At 40.1% G+C, this 16,894-nt stretch overlaps 1 protein-coding gene across 4 annotated transcripts in view; it reads left to right on the plus strand.

Annotated features, from left to right (window-relative positions):
- SCAMP1 (secretory carrier membrane protein 1) overlaps window positions 1–16,894 on the plus strand; it is a 71,633-nt gene that overhangs the window by 24,590 nt on the left and 30,149 nt on the right. For all 4 annotated transcript variants that reach the window (XM_036308830.1, XM_036308831.1, XM_036308828.1 and 1 more), the window contains 2 exons: window positions 14,060–14,158; window positions 15,082–15,190. In XM_036308830.1, the coding sequence (XP_036164723.1) occupies window positions 14,060–14,158; window positions 15,082–15,190 (208 nt within the window). The remainder of the gene's footprint in view (window positions 1–14,059; window positions 14,159–15,081; window positions 15,191–16,894) is intronic.

Below are 16,894 nucleotides of genomic sequence, written 5' to 3' on the forward strand. Positions count from 1 at the left end.
TTTAGATTCACTTGTTGATAGATGTGTATTTGTTGTTCATAATTTGTATCTTTACCTTCTTCTTCTTCTTCCTCTTCTTAAAGGATACCTTTCAGCATTTCATATAATCCTGGTTTGGTGGTGATGAACTCCTTTAGCTTTTTCTTATCTGTGAAGCTCTTTATCTGACCTTCAATTATGAATGATAGCTTTGCTGGATAAAGTAATCTTGGTTGTAGGTTCTTGGCATTCATCACTTTGAATATTTCTTGCCACTCCCTTCTGGCCTGCAAAGTTTCTGTTGAGAAATCAGCTGACAGTCGTATGGGTACTCCCTTGTAGGTAACTGACTTTCTTTCTCTTGCTGCTTTTAAGATTCTCTCTTTGTCTTTTGCTCTTGGCATTTTAATGATGATGTGTCTTGGTGTGGTCCTCTTTGGATTCCTTTTGTTTGGGGTTCTCTGCGCTTCCTGGACTTGTAGGTCTATTTCTTTGACCAGGTAGGGGAAGTTTTCTGTCATTACTTCTTCAAATAGGTTTTCAATATCTTGCTCTCTCTCTTCTTCTGGCACCCCTATAATTCGGATGTTGGTATGCTTGAAGCTGTCCCAGAGGCTCCTTACACTATCTTCGTATTTTTGGATTCTTTTTTCATTTTGCTTTTCCGGTTGGGTGTTTTTTGCTTCTTCGTATTTCAAATCGTTGACTTGATTCTTGTGATCCTCTAGTCTGCTGTTGGGAGTCTGTATAATATCCTCTATTTCAGACAGTGTATGCTTAATTTCCAGTTGGTCCTTTATCATAACATCGAGGGTCTGACTAGATTTCTTGAGGATCTCACTACATTTATCGGTGGTCTCACCAGTCTTTTCAAGGATCTTACTAAATTTATCGGTGGCTTCTAGAAAGTTCTTGAAAAACCTTAAAAGTGTGGTTTTGAACTCTATATCCAGTAGTTTGCTTTCCTTCATTTCTGTCATTTGTGTCCTGTTTCTTTGTCTCCACATTTTTTATGCTTCCCTGTGTTGATAAAGTGGTTTTCTCTGCTAAGTGTCCTCTAGGGCCCAGTGGTTCAGCCTCCCCAATTACCTGAGGAGAACACTCTTGGTGGACCCCCTTGTGGTCTTTATGCACAGTCTTGTTTTAGTTAAGCCTTGATTGTTGTAGTTAACACTGGGAGGGAATGACCTCCAGGCCAATTGGCTCACAGTCCATTTTCATCAAAATCCCATGTATCCTTATCCTTTTCTATGAGTGTTTTCTCTTTTGCTCTGTGGAAACTGGTCTGTTTATGAGGACACTCTTCCCTTGCAATCATCTTAAAAACTAGCTGTTTTTTCTCTCACAGTTCTCAGACAATTGGGCATAAAGGTAGGGTAGATATGTTATTTCTCATTTCTGCTTCCAGACATTCTTCCTTTTTCTTCTCTAAAAAATACCCACCTTTGAATCTCATGTCATCAGATTATATTTGGGTCTCACTACTCTTTGTGGCTATCATCTACTGAGCCCTAAATTTTATTAACCCTCATTTCTTTTTCTAAAAATGTCTTAATTTTAGTTCTTGATTTACCATTACTCTTTCTAACATTATTTTTTAAAAATTAAAAAATATATATTTTTACTGATTTCAGAGAGTATGGGAGAGAAAGAGAGATATAGAAACATCAATGATGAGAGAGAATCATTGATCAGCCTCCTCCTGCATACCTCTACTGGGGATCGAGCCCACAACCTAGGCATGTGCCCCAACCGGGAATTGAACCATGATCTCCTGGTTCATAGGATGACCTTCAACCACTGTGCAACACCAGCCGGGCTCTAACTCTATTCTTATTTTGAATTCTTAGTGGTTGTATACCCAATACTCTGCCTCTCAATGCCTTGACCTCATTTCTTCCATTGATTTTTATCTTCCATGTTATCTCAAGTCATTCACTCCTCTGGCCATATCCTAGACTCATTATAGTCACTTACTCTTCCATAATTTTAAATTCAGGTTCTTTTTCGTCATTCCTCTAGTTCCTCAATATCAACACATCTTTAAACTCTGCCAGGACCTCTAGTTTGTTTATCCTACTTTGCCACTGCCCTTTATTCACTTCTTGTTTTCTCTCAACTTAAATTCCACATTCAGTTATTATAATCACTCCCTTGCATGCATCTTCAACTCCTTGCATTCCCCCTACTCCCTTATTTTAACATAATCCCTTGGCTAAAACCCAAGCACTGGTTAAATACAACTCTATTATCTTCCCATACCCTAGTAGCTAAATGTGGTTGGAGAAACCATGTAAAGGGTCTCACTTTCAGTTCATGACAAGCTCTGAATTGTGCTGAATATTCTAGTTATTTAACTGTCCACTCTCTTCTTCCTCTTTCCTTATCTTTAAAACCTTTTCCCCATCTTCATTCTTGGCTAATAACCTTGCTTATTTTACTGAGAAAGTTAAAGCAGTCAATAGAGAACATGCAAGGACTTCCACCATCACATCTACCTACCAGCATTTACACTCATATATGCTGCTTTCTTGACTTATTTACAGATGAACTATCTGTGCTTCTGTCTAAAGCCATTCTTTCTATTTGTGCACTAGATTGTATACCTCCTCACCTTAAGAACTTTGCTAAATTGCCCCCACCTGCATCATTTGTTTTTTTCACTTCCTGCTGGATTATTCCTATAAAAAGTATGTTGTGTTTTCTTCCATCTGAGGGGAAAAAAAACCCCCACAAAATTCTATTCATGTGTTTCAACAGATATTTTTGAAAATATAATTAATATAACATACACTCATTTAAAGTGTACAATTCATTGGTTTTAGTGTAGTCATAGAGTTGCACAAGCATTACCAAATTCTAATTTTAGAATATTTTTGTTCCTCCCACTTCCAAAAGAAACTCTACCATTTTGCCGTCACTTCACATTCCCCCTCCCTTTTCAGCTCTAGACAACTACTAATTTATTTTCTGTCTCTATAGATTTGCCTATTCTGGACATTTCATATAAATGGAATTCTACAATATGTGGTCTTTTGTGTCTCCTTTTTTTCACTTAGCACGGTGTTTTAAAGGTTCTATATTGTGGCATGTATCAGTGCTTCATTTCTTTTTATTGATTAAAAAAAAATTTTTAATGCTCACCTGAGGATATTTTTTTAAATAAATCTTTATTGTTCAAATTATGACAGTTGTTCCTCCCCCACCCCCCATAGCTCCCCTCCACCCAGTTCCCACCCCATCCCATGCCTTTACCACCCCCACTGTCCTTGTCCATAGGTGTAAGATTTTTGTCCAATCTCTTCCCGAACCTCCCACACCCTTTTCCCCCCTGAGAATTGTCAGTCTACTCCCCTTCTATGCCCCTGATCCTATTATATTCACCAGTTTTTGTGTTCGTCAGATTTTTTTTATTCATTTTGATTTTTAGATTCACTTGTTGATAGATATGTATTTGTTGTCACTTTGTTCATAATTTTTATCTTTACCTTTTTCTTCTTCTTCCCCTTCTTAAAGAATACCCTTTAGCATTTCATATAATACTGGTTTGGTGGTGATGAACTCCTTTAGCTTTTTCTTATCTGTGAAGCTCTTTATCTGACCTTCAATTCTAAATGATAGCTTTGCTGGGTAGAGTAATCTTGGTTGTAGGTTCTTGCTATTCATCACTTTGAATATTTCTTGCCACTTCCTTCTGGCCTGCATAGTTTCTATTGAGAAATCAGCTTATAGTCGTATGAGTACTCCCTTGTAGGTAGCTAAATGTTTTTCTCTTGCTGCTTTTAAGATTCCCTCTTTGTCTTTTGCTCTTGGCATTTTAATTATGATGTGTCTTGGTGTGGTCCTCTTTGGATTCCTCTTGTTTGGGGTTCTCTGTGCTTCTTGGACTTGTAAGTCTATTTCACCAGGTAGGGGAAGTTTTCTGTCATTATTTCTTCAAATAGGTTTTCAATATCTTGCTCTCTCTCTTCTTCTAGCACCCCCATAATTCGGATGTTGGTACGCTTGAAGTTGTCCCAGAGGCTCCTTACTGTCTTCGTATTTTTGGATTTTTTTTTCTTTTCCGGTTGGGTGTTTTTTGCTTCTTTGTATTTCAAATCTTTGACTGATCTTGGGGATCCTCTAGTCTGCTGTTGGATCTCTGTATATTATTCTTTATTTCAGTCAGTCTATGCTTAATTTCTGATTTGTCCTTTTTCATATCTTTGAGGGTCTCACTAAATTTCTTGAAGGTTTCTAGAAGATTCTTGAGTAACCTTATAACTGTGGTTTTGAACTCTCTATCCAGTAGTTTGCTTTCCCCCATTTCTTTCGTTTGTGACCAGTTTCTATGTCTCCGCATTTTGGCTGCTTCCCTGTGTTGATAAAGTGGCTTGTGTGCTAGGTGTCCTGTAGGGCCCAGTGGCTCAGCCTCCCCAATTACTTGAGGTGGACACTCTTGGTGCACCCCTTTGTGGGCTGTGTGCACAGTCTTGTAGTTAAGCCTTGATTGCTGTTGGTATCACTGGGAGGAATTGACCTCCAGGCCAGTTGGCTGTGAGGACCAGCTGTGTCTACAATGGGAGAACTTTTGTGCTGAAGACATCCTTATGGGGCAGGACTTGCTTCAGTGGGGCTTTGGCGCTCACTGAGTCTGCCCCCTGAGTGTGTCCCTTATGGATGTGCAGAGTTGTAATCTGGCATGGTCTCACACTGACCACTGGGTACACTGGCTCCTGGACCTCCAAGAAGGTGCAAAGTCAGCCACTGCCTGAGGCCACCCAGCAGGAGCTACAGAGAGATCTGCAGATTCCTCCTCTTTGTTTTGGGTTTGTAAGTGCCCAGATGAGGCCCAGCTGTGAAGCAATGCAGGCTGCTGTCTAAAGCAGGGGTGGGCAAACTTTTTGACCCAAGGGCCACCATGGGTTCTTAAACTGGACCGGAGGGCTGGAACAAAAGCATGGATGGAGTGTTTGTGTGAACTAATATAAATTCAAAGTAAACATCATTACATAAAAGGGTACGGTCTTTTTTTTTTTTTTTTTTTAGTTTTATGCATTTCAAATGGGCGGGATCCGGCCCGCGGGCCATAGTTTGCCCACGGATGGTCTAAAGCGTTCTTTTGGAGGCTTTGACGCTCTTTGACCCAGCTGCAGTTTGTTAGGTTTTAGATTGCAAAAGAACAGGCCATTCATATGCAAAAACCTCTTCTCATGGCTTGGGTGGGGTCTCAGGGAATCACCAGGGCAGAGCAAACAGCAATGGCTGTCAGTCAGCCCTGCCCTGGAGAGGTACCCGGGTCTCTGTGTCCTGTGGCCCTGTGCAGGAACAATGATCGCTGCGAGCACCTCTGAGAGAAAGCTGCCCTTGTGTTCTGGCCTGATGCCAGACAGTCCAGTTTCTCCCTGTATGAGTCTGGGTCCCCAGAGTCTCGCCCGGAATTGGAGTTCAGAGCAATTGGGAGCTTGTATCTCCCTCCTGATTGAAAAAAAACAACAGCGCACCCAGTTGCCAGCCCATTTTGCGTGCGCCTCTGCACCTCTGCACCTCCTACCAGCTTCAATGCCCTTTTTTCTCTCCTTCTAGTTGTAGAACTTCCACTTAGCCAGCTTTCCCGTGATTCTAGATGATATTTGTTTTGTCTTTTAGTTGTAGTTTTGATGTGGTTGTGAGAGGCAGCAAGTACAGGTGTTGACCTATGCCGCCATCTTGGTTGTTTCTCAGGATATTTTTTCTTAGGTTGTTTATATATTTGGTGTTATGTGTAAGAAACCATTGCTCAGCTGAAGGCCATAAAAACTTACTACTGTGCTTTCTTCCAAGAGGTGTATAGTTTTAGAGTTTACATTTAGGTTTATGATCCATTTTGAGTTAATTTTTGTGTATGGTAAGAGATATGTTTAAAAATTCATTCTTTTTCATGTGGTTTTCTACTTGTTCCAGCACCAGTTGTTGAAAAGACTTTTTTTCTCATTGTATTATCTTGGTGAAAATCAATTGATGATAAATGTAAGGATTTATTTTTGGATTCTCAGTTTTATTGTGTTAATATATATCTATGCTTAAGCCAATACCATACTGTTGTGATTACTGTAACTCTATATCAAGACTTTATCTTGACCTAATTTTCTTTCTATCCAATTCTGGTATCCATTTTCTTCTCTGAAGTATTTTCTTTGTTCCCCATTGCTGCAGAACTCCTCTGAAGAGTTGTCTACTTGTTTTTTTTTTTTTCCTCAGTCCCTTCTCCTAAAAGATACTTCAATAAGAGTTTTGTTCCCAACAATGTACCAAAATGCCATTGACTTCCACATTACCTTATCCAATGGTAAATTTTCAGTCTTAGTCTTACTCAGTCTATAATCAGTACTGACATTCAATCAGTATCACATTCTTGAGACACTTTCATTTGGCTTTCAGAGCACTTGAGTTTTTCCTTTGCTGGTATTTCTCGTACTCCTTCCCCTTAACCCCAAATACTGGAGTGTATCAGGAGTTAGGCTTTGCTTCTTTTATCTATTTATGCTCACTCAAATGGTGATTTCATCCAATCTTACAGCTTTAAATACTATCTATATGCTGGTGACTCCCAAATTTACACCTCCAGCACAGACCACTACTCTGAACACCAGACTCATATATTCAACTGCCTAGTAGATATGTCTACCTGGATGTCTTAGAAATTGCAAATTCAACATGTCAAAACTGAACTGAATCCCATGCTTGTAAATCTGCTCATTTTAATTCTTTCTTATATCTGTCCTACTGGTTGGTTAGTCCAAAACATTGGTACTGTTTCACTATTTCCATTTCCTTATCTCTCACACTGTTTTGTCAGGAAATCCTGTTGGCTCTTCCTTAAAAATACATCCAGAACTGACTCCTTATCTCCATAGTCATGACTTGGCTTAAGCTGTGGTCATCCCTTGCCTGGATTACTGCAGTGGTGGTTTCCTAACATACCTCTATCTTTGCCTCACTTTCATTTATTTTCAACTCAGCAGCCAGAGTGATTCCTTAAAAAAAGTCGATCATTTCAGTCCCCAGATTAGAACTCTTTATGGTAAAAACCGAGAGTCCTTAAAATAACCTATAGTTTGGTCTCTAATATCTCTGTTATTTATCTCCTTACACTCTATTCCCTCATGTATTCCTATCCAGCACACTGGTCTTTCTCATATATGTTGGGCATTCTCCTGACTTTGCACTGACCATTCCCTCTGCCAAAAATGATCTTTCCCCCAGATATTGGCAAGGCTGATTTCTTCACTTCCTAATCACATTTGTAAAATTATCCCCACTCCACCTTTACTCACAACCCACTTATCCTGTTTGTGTTGTTGTTGTTCCGTAAAATTTATTGCTTTCTTAAGATACTCTACAATGTGTGTGTTCAATATATGTATTGTTTAACTTTCATTGCTAGAATGTAAGCTCTGTGAAGGTGGTAGGGATGTTTACCTGTTTTGTTCATTAACATATTCCAAGTGTCTGTAACAGGTTTTGATACATTATAGTTGGTCAATAAGTGTTTGATGAATTTATGAATGAGTATTTATGGTCATGCTTCTGTTTCTTTATGTGCTTTTCTCTATTTGGAAACTCCCATTCATATATATATATATCTACACTAATAAAAGAGAAAAATGGTAATTGGCGTACGACGCTACCCTTTTCATTGGCTAATCAGGGCTATATGCAAATTAACTGCCAACTAAGATTGGCAGTTAACTGCCAACAAGATGGCAGTTAATTTGCATATGTAGGCACAATGCAGGGAGGCGAAAGGGAAAGCAGGAAGAAGCCCCCTGCCACTGACAGTGATCTGAAACCCAGGGGGGAGCTAAGAGCTGGGGGGCAGGGCAAAGGCAGCCCTGGGGGGCCGCCTTTGCCCTGCCCCCCAGCCATGATCGGAGAATCAGGTGCCTTTTCCACCCTGGCCAGTGATAGCAGGAAGTAGGGGTGGAGCCAGCGATGGGAGCTGGGCACAGTCGAAGCTGGCAGTCCCAGGAGCTAGGGATCCCTTGCCTGGGCCTAAAGCGAAGCCCACAATCGCAGGGCCGCTGCAGCTGTGGGTCCCCGCTGCCCGGGCCGGACGCCTAGGCCAGAGGCATTAGGCCTGGGCAGGGGCGGAGCCTGCAACCGCGGGGAGCTGGGTGTCCCCTGCCCAGGCCTGACACCTCTGCCGGAGGCCTCAGGCCTGGTCAAGGGACCGATCCGGTGATTGGTGATTGGAGGGTGATGAGGGTCAACTCCTCTGGCCGAGGCATCAGGCCTGGGCGGGGCCCCTGCCCAGGCCTGATGCCTGGGCCAGAGGCATCAGGCCTGGGTGGGGGGCGGAGCTGGGGATTGGGGGGATATGATGGTCCCCTTGCCCAGGCCTGAAGCCTGGGTCAGAGACGTCAGGCTTGGGCGGGGGGGTGGAGCAAGCGATCAGAGGGAGATGGGGGTCCCCTGCCCAGGCATGATTCCTGGGCCAGAGGCCTCAGGCCTGGGCGGGGGCCAGAGCCAGTGATCGGGGGGAGATGGGGGTCCCTGGCCAAGCCTGACACCTCTGGCGGAGGAGTCAGGCCTGGGCAAGGGGCCGATCCTGCGATTGGAGGGTGATGGGGGTCAACGCCTGAGGGCTCCCAGTATGTGAGAGGGGGCAGGCTGGGCTGAGGGACCCCCCCCACACACACACCCAGTGCACGAATTTCGTGCACCGGGCCCCTAGTCCTATATAATAAAAAGCTAATATGCAAATGGTTGTCATGCCCTCATGCCATCATGCTGTAACGGCTCAGACCCTCAACACTGTGGGGAGAGGAATGGGGACTTGCCAGGCACAAATGAGCTTGCAAGAGAGGAATGGGGACCAGCCAGGCACAAATGAACTCACGAGAGAGGAATGGGGACCAGCCAGGCTGTGAACCGGGAGAGGGACAAGCTGTCCACCCACGGTCCCAGGTGCCAGCGGCTGCACTTGCGGCCCGTAAGAGGGACAAGCCGCCTGCCTCGCGGTCCTGGGCGCCAGTGGCTGCACCTGCTCCTGTGGCCTGGGAGAGGGACAATCCACACGCCTCATGGTCCCTGCGGTCCTGGGTGCCAGTGGCTGTGCCTGTGGCCCAGGAGAGGGATAAGCCACCTGCCCTTTGGTCCTGGGCACCTGCGGCTGCGGCCCCGGGCGAAGCCGCCCGCCCATGGTCCTCTGTGTTTGCGGCTAGCCCAAGCGAAACCAGCCTGGGACCTGGGTGCCTGTGGCCGGCCAGAGGAAGGGAAGCCTGGGTCCTAAGTGCCTGTGACCAGCCGGAGGAGGGAATCCTGTGTCCCAGGTGCGGGGCAAGGCAGAGGTGGTTAGGTGTGATCAGGCCAGCAGGGGAGCAGTTAGGGCAATCAGGCCAGCAGGGGAGCAGTTAGGGCAATCAGGTCAGTAGGGGAGCAGTTAGGGGTGATCAGGCAGGCAGGCAGAAGTGGTTAGGGGTGATCAGGCAGGCAGAGGTGGTTAGGGGCGATCAGGCAGGCAGGTGAGCGGTTAGGAGCCAGCGATCCTGGATTGCGAGAGGCAGTCAGACATCCCCCAAGGGGTCCTGGATTGGAGAGGGTGCAGGCCAGACTGAGAGACCACCCCCCCCCACACACACAAATTTCATGCACCGGGCCTCTAGTGTGTATGTATGTGTGTGTGTATATATATGTATATACACACATATATCTTCTTTCCATTATGCATCTCCTCCCCCAATTATTCTCATCTTTAAAAGTCTTGTTTTAAAATGGTTATCTATTCCGATAAAATTATTTCTGTTTGTCCCAATTCTAACATTAGTATATATCATTTTCTTTTCTTTTTAAAAAAAAATATATTTTATTGATTTTTTACAGAGAGGAAGGGAGAGGGGTAGAGAGTTAGAAACATTGGTGAGAGAGAAACATCGATCAGCTGCCTCCTGCACACCCCCTACTGGGGATGTGCCCGCAACCAAGGTACATGCCCTTGACCGGAATCGAACCTGGGACCCTTCAGTCCGCAGGCTGACGCTCTATCCATTGAGCCAAACTGGTCAGGGCAGTATATATCATTTTCATACTAATAACAAGAGAATCTGTGTTAAGCACAGTCACAGTCAGTTCTTGTCTGCTCAATCAGAGGCTGATAAAGTCAGTGAAAGCTGAAGAAAGTTTTATGTTTCTTTTGGCAGTCTCTCCACTAGGTGGAAAGGATAGGACAGTGGTTTATAGAAACTGTAAACTAGAGGGGAGTTCTCAAATTTCAAGGTGTTTAAGAATCACCCTAGGACACTCCATGTCTTAAACGAATCTAGAACATTAAGTAATTTATTTAATTTTGGAATTTTCAGTGCAAAGATTTCACTGTATTATAAACAGTCCATCTATTATTGTATTACCATGATTGTTATAATGTTCTAAAGTCTATTGAGCCAAAATATGTATCTTACTATAACTTTTATTTATTGGTCCTGCTTGAATTTTCCAAAGCCACATAGAGCAGGCAACTGTAGTATGGTAATTTGTGTTAAAATGTAAAAATTAGAAACAACCTAAGTATCCATCAATGAATGACTGGATAAATAAAATTGTGTGTGTGTCTGTGTGCGTATGCACATACATATATACATACTAGTAGACCCACACAATGAAATATTATTTAGCCATAAAAAAGAAGGAAATCTTGCCGTTTGTGACAACATGGATGGATCTGGAGGGCATTATGCTAAGTGACATAAGATAGAGACAAATACCTTTTGATCTCATTTATATGTGGAATCTTAAAAAAACTATCAAGCAATTGAGCTCAAAGATATAGAGAACAGATTGTTAGTTGCCAGAGACAAGGTGGGGATGGGCAAAATAGGTGAAGGGGAGAGGGGGAGGTAAAAAGATACAAACTTCCAGTTATAAGTCATGGAGTTATAATGTATAGCATGGTGACTATAGTTAATAATACTGTATAGTATATTTGAAAGTTACTAAAAGAGTAGATTTAAAAAGTTCTCATCATAGAAAAAATATTGTAACTACATGGGGATAGATTTACTAGACTTATTGTGGTGATCATTTAGCAGTATATACAAATATCGAATCATTATGTTATATACCTGAAACTAACAATGTTTTATGTCAATTATACTTCAATAAAAAATAAATAAAAGAAATAACCCTTAACTTTCACAGAGATGTTTTAAAATTTAGTCTACTCCTAACTGGTGAAATTTCATCCACCAAGGGAGGATATACAGCTTTGCTCTGCCAGACATTGTTTTTTATTCTGCCCCAAAGTAGCTTTCTTCCTGTTCTCCTGACTTGTCTGATTGTTTTCCTTCATCTCTGCCCTTCAGTTTTTCTCAATACCTAAGGTTTTCCCTAGGGTCTGCCAGAGCAGACACAGTTTCAGGGTTGTCAAGAGAAGACCTCATCTTACTCTGGTACATTCAGTTGTACTAGAGTGGCCACTTTTTCCCTATAGATAGGTTCACTTTCCTTCCAATTTTTAGTTTTTGATGAGTGTAAAATAAGATGATGTACTTAGAAGTTACCATTGAGGCAGAAAGATACTCCTTCTTGCATCTCAGATTTCCCTTCTGGTATCATTGTTCCTATTCCTAAATTAGAAGTTTTTTGTGAGGGTCTATTGGTAGTAACTTTTTCAATATCTATCACCTTGGTTCTCAAATGTAATTTATGGGATTTAGAAATCTACGTTGACACTTTTTCTCTCATCAGCTTGGCATTCTGTGTGGACTTCCATTTTTGCTGTTGAGAAATTAGCTCTCAGTCTTAGTAACTTTTTTTTATGTAGGTTTGTGTCTTTTTTCTCTTGCTGTTTTTAGGATCTCTTGTTTTTAGGATTTGCTCTTTCACAATGAACTATCTAGTGTTATTTTTTCGTAATTTAGCTGGGTTTTGGAGTTTTGACTTTGAGAATCAGTTTCACAATGAGGTATCTAGTGTTATTATTTTTTTCTTAATTTGATTGGGTTCTGGAGTTTTAAATTTGAGAATCAGTGTCCTGACATTCTGTTTGGATATTGACTCATTCTCTCTGTTCTCTGGAACTCTTTAGTTTTTTAGACTTTCTCACTCTGTTATCTCTCTTAACCTATCGTGTTTCTTCCCCTCACCCCTCTGCTATGTTCTGTGCAATTTCTTTAGACCCACTTCTATTTTTCTAATTACCTCTTTATCTTTATCATTGTGTAGTCTGCTGTTTAACTTCTCTATTGTAATTTGAATTATTACAGTTTTCATTTTTAGAAGTTCCATTTGTATCTTTTAAAGATGATGTTTATAGTGTCTCCACTGTTGGCTATCAAGTTTCTGTATTTGTGTAGGTTTGTTTCTGTGTCCTTTCTGTTTATTGGTATTTCTGTATCTTTGGCATCTGTACCACACCCTTAATTACTATATCCTTAAAATAAGTCTTGATTAACTTTCCTGTTTTTCTTCAAAATTGTTTTACCTGTTCTTAGGCCTTGGTTTTTTCATATGTATGTAAGAATCAGCTATACTACATTTTATCTTTGTTGTGCCTGGCTTCCTTTTCCGAGCTGCTATTTGCTGTGTCAGTATAAAATCCTGCTATATTGGTGTCTTCCAGCTTTAATAGTTTTGATCTTTGAATTCCCTTAGCAGCTTCTTCTTTATGTTTTCTTTTCCTTCCTCTGTCATCTTGTCATTTTTTTCTTATGGTCATTACAAAAGTATGTTAAAGCCCTGGCCAGGTATCTCAGTTGGTTAGAGCATCGTTCCGATATGCCAAGGTCAGGGCACATATAAGAAGCAACCAATGAATGCATAAATAAGTGGAACAACAAATCGATGTCTCTCTCTCTCTAACTTTCTCTCTCCCTTCCCCCTCCATCCCTCCCTCACTCCCTCTCTCTCCATGTCCCTGTCCCTCTCTCGTCCTCCCTCTCTCCCCTTTTCCCCTTCTTTCCCTGCTCTCCCTTCTCTCTCTCTCTCTCTCTCTCTCTCTCTCTCTCTCTCTCTCTCTCTCTCTCAATAAATAAAAAAAAGTACTTTAAAATTAGTGTAGTATATTGGGGAGGAGAAAGCAAATAATAGAAAACTATATAAGCAAAAGGTACAAATCAGAAAATATTTTCTGATATTAGTTTGCTGAGAACTTTCAGAAATTTTTCTGAACATGTACAAATGTGTGTTTATAAAAGTAAAAATTGTCATATACATACTGTTTTATAGTTTGTTTTCTTTCATTTAGTATTTAAAAATGCATTCTTCTATAACTGTAACACATTCCTTTTAATGATTGTATTCCTTTTAATTTCATATGTATATATAGTAATTTAACCAGTTCCCTTTTTATGGGTTTGTAGATATCTACCTACTTTCTGATCTTGCAGCTTTCAAATACTGCTGATCCTAATCAGCAAAGTGGAGGTTGTGCAGTTTATTTCACATTACCTAAGGTCTCTCCTCTTAACTCTTTTCAAGGGTATTAGTGGGTTTCTGTCAAGAGCTATCATCTTAGGGCACTGGCATATACCTTTCTTAAGAGGGAAGAGTTGATAGTTAAGCTTGGTATAAACCTTTAGTTTGGTGCTATGTGTATTTTACTAAAAAGAAATACTCAAAGGTGTTGCCGAAACCGGTTTGGCTCAGTGGATAGAGCGTCGGCCTGCAGACTGAAAGGTCCCAGGTTCGATACCGGTCAAGGGCATGTACCTGGGTTGCGGGCATATCCCCAGTTGGAGATGTGCAGGAGGCAGCTGATCGATGTTTCTCTCTCATCGATGTTTCTAACTCTCTATCTCTCTCCCTTCCTCTCTGTAAAAAATCAATAAAATACATAAAAAAAAAAGAAATACTCAAAGGTGTTTATTTGTTACATGTGGTATCCTAGAGGAGATTGTTTGTGGTGTAGTGTTAGAGGTAGCACCCAGATTGAAGAGTACAGAAATGAAGGAGAAAATGGAGATGGAGAGCTTAAGCAGGTCTTTGTCGCAACTTGACTAGGAGATGGTAGGGGAAGAAGAGAGGCAGTTCTTGGCATTTTGTTTTTGTCGGTATTTTGCCTTTTGAAAGAAGTTGAAGTTGGATCTCTATGTTATGTAATTTGCCATTTTCTTAATTTTCCTAGCCTCCACCAGGCAATGTGAAAATGCCGAATGTACCCAGTACACAGCCAGCAATAATGAAACCAACAGAGGAACCTCCACCTTATACACAGATTGCAAAGGTTAGTTCATGTTACATTTGCAAATTCATATGGAAATTATAATATCAGTATCATTTACTTCCAGAGCTAAATAATTTTTTAATTGTTGCATTCCATATTGTTTACTTTTTAACTTACTTTTGAGTCTAGGTTAGCCACCTTGTAGACTCTATAATGCTCACATGTCTTTTTCAGCTTATAACATTTGCTTTATTCCATGATTAGCAATTATTGAATTTATTACCTTGGTATACAGTTTTTATAGTGAAAATTTTATTGCCTTTGGTATCACTTTTTAATATACAATTCCATTACAGTAACAATGACAGAATAATAAATATTACTGGAAGAGAGAGTTATAATGGCTAAGCAAGAGACATTGGTAGGAATATGAGAAAAATACAAGATAAAAGTAGATGACTAGGAATGCTGCTATCACATAAAGGCAGGTGGAGTTATAGATCAGAATTTCTGAACCATGTCCTTTCATGCCATTATTTTATAAAACGTAAGATGTTATGAGTTCTTGCATTGAGACCCTTATATGCCATTTAATCCAATTCATAAGAGTCCATTTAGTTGCTCTTTTCTCCATTTGTCTGTTTTCCTCAACACTTCCCTTTGTCTTTGTTATTCACTCATTTAGGCACAGAGGTGACATCAGCTTATTTTCATTTTCCTGATTACCTTAGGATTCTGACCACTCTTAGGATTTTTTCTGTCCTAATGTGCCCAATATTCCATGAAGGTTTTCATAACCAAAAGATCAAATGGATCAAATATCTATATAATATTTTCTGAAACTGAAATCTTCAGTAAATTCCTATACTTTGGAAGAACATTTGAATTAGGTTTCTAGCATAGTAGAGGGAGAAGAGATAGCATATCAATGTTTCAATATTTTATGCTTATGACAACCTATTCACTTACTATTTTTTGTGTAGGAACATGCCTTGGCCCAAGCTGAACTTCTTAAGCGCCAGGAAGAACTAGAAAGAAAAGCTGCAGAATTAGACCGTCGAGAACGAGAAATGCAAAACCTCAGTCAACATGGTAGTATCCAAGATGCTTGAAATAAAAATAACTTTAAACACTTTAAATAATGTCTGCACTGGCTCTAGGTCATTTGGTTTGTGAATAAATTCTTCCCTGTTTTCCATTCTAACAAGGAGATCAGACACAGCAGATATTCTACTTGATACTGTGTAGCTCTTTGAAATTGGCTGATTTGCATAGTCTTTTGATAGATTAGAACAGTGTTAGCCTTATCACACAGAAAGTGAATTCAAATATGATAATTTTGGTTTATTCTAAGGCCAGGAACCTTTGATTATGCACTTGAACTGTCTTTGCTTCTAATGAAATTTTATGAGTACATGGGAGTGTGCCCTACATTTGACTCTTCTAGTTTAGTTAGCCTACCAGTATTTTCAAATGATTTATCCCTGTCCTCACAAGTATTTTGTATCTGTTAAATCATGTGAAAGAAATAAGTCTGTGATGACTCTAGAAAATTTAGGGTATTTTGATGATGCCAAAGAAATAAATAAATGCTGAATTGATTATTAGCTATGAAATCTACTCAGGCTATTATTACCAAAGGCCACTTCAAGAGAGTATTTTAGGGAAAGCTAGCAGTCTCTGGGTATGAAGTGATAAGAGAGCTAGACAGGACTTGAGTCATTGTTAGTATGTCTGGGATAGTGATGGGATGACAAGACTTGGACAGCAATAATAAATTATCTGTTTCTTATCTTAGAATGTGTAAATCCAGGGGCTCCTGAGGATACATTTATTATGGGCCATTTTCTTATTTGCAACATCAGAGACATCTCTAAAAGGAGAAACTAAAGGTGTAATTGAGATCAACATTTCTGAAATACCTATAACTAAAAGCTATCCTATTTCCTTAGCATTGAATAATACAAGTTATTTCTATGAGAGACATTTTAGTAAGGGTTGTAATGAAGAGTGGGAAATTAAGAGTTAGATTTGTAGTATGTTATACATTTAATCCTCAATACAGTTCTCTGAAGGGTGGTATAGTTGTTATTCTCATTTTTCAGATATAGAAACACAGTCTTTAGAAGCTTAAGTTGCCCAAGGCCTCCTAGACAGTAAGTGGCCAGGCACATCTGGTTTCAAGTCCTGTTCTTTACATTCGTGCTCTGTTGCATCTCAAATAGTGTGAGACTTGTATGAGAAATGCATGAACTACATGAAATTAGAAAAGAATGATAACAGTGGAGACATGTATGGGAGGATCAGAAATAGGTCATGCTTTTTTCTGCTATGAAATTTTTTCTGGTCAGTAAAATCTAATTTTAAAAGGTTGTGAGATTATCATATCTAAAATGATAAAATGGCCTTTAGATGTTATTTTTACTCTTTATATTTAATGTTTGACTTCTTGCTTTAATTTTATATTTTCCTTTCTGTTTCCTTATTTTCAGTCTAATTGCTTTATATAGACCCTTTACCTTCCCCCTTCTCAGTTTGAATTTGTTTTTTCTCTAGGTTTTTGAAGGTGCTATAATTCCTTAGTGTCTTTCTCATGACTGTTTCATGTTTTCTTATAGTTTTGTAATTTACTTATATGTCTTTTGGATTTTTTTTGAGACTTTGGGATTTCTGAATTTGATACTTTTGGTATTGGTTAATTTTTTGTGTTTTTTTTTTTCATGGAGCTAACAGTAGAAAATTCCAAAGATTCAAAAGCTTGGTCTTCCCTCTCCACACGGGTTAGAAATTATATTT

The sequence above is a fragment of the Myotis myotis genome, unplaced genomic scaffold (genome assembly GCF_014108235.1).
Source record: "Myotis myotis isolate mMyoMyo1 unplaced genomic scaffold, mMyoMyo1.p scaffold_m19_p_5, whole genome shotgun sequence".
Classification (NCBI taxonomy): Eukaryota; Metazoa; Chordata; class Mammalia; order Chiroptera; family Vespertilionidae; genus Myotis; species Myotis myotis.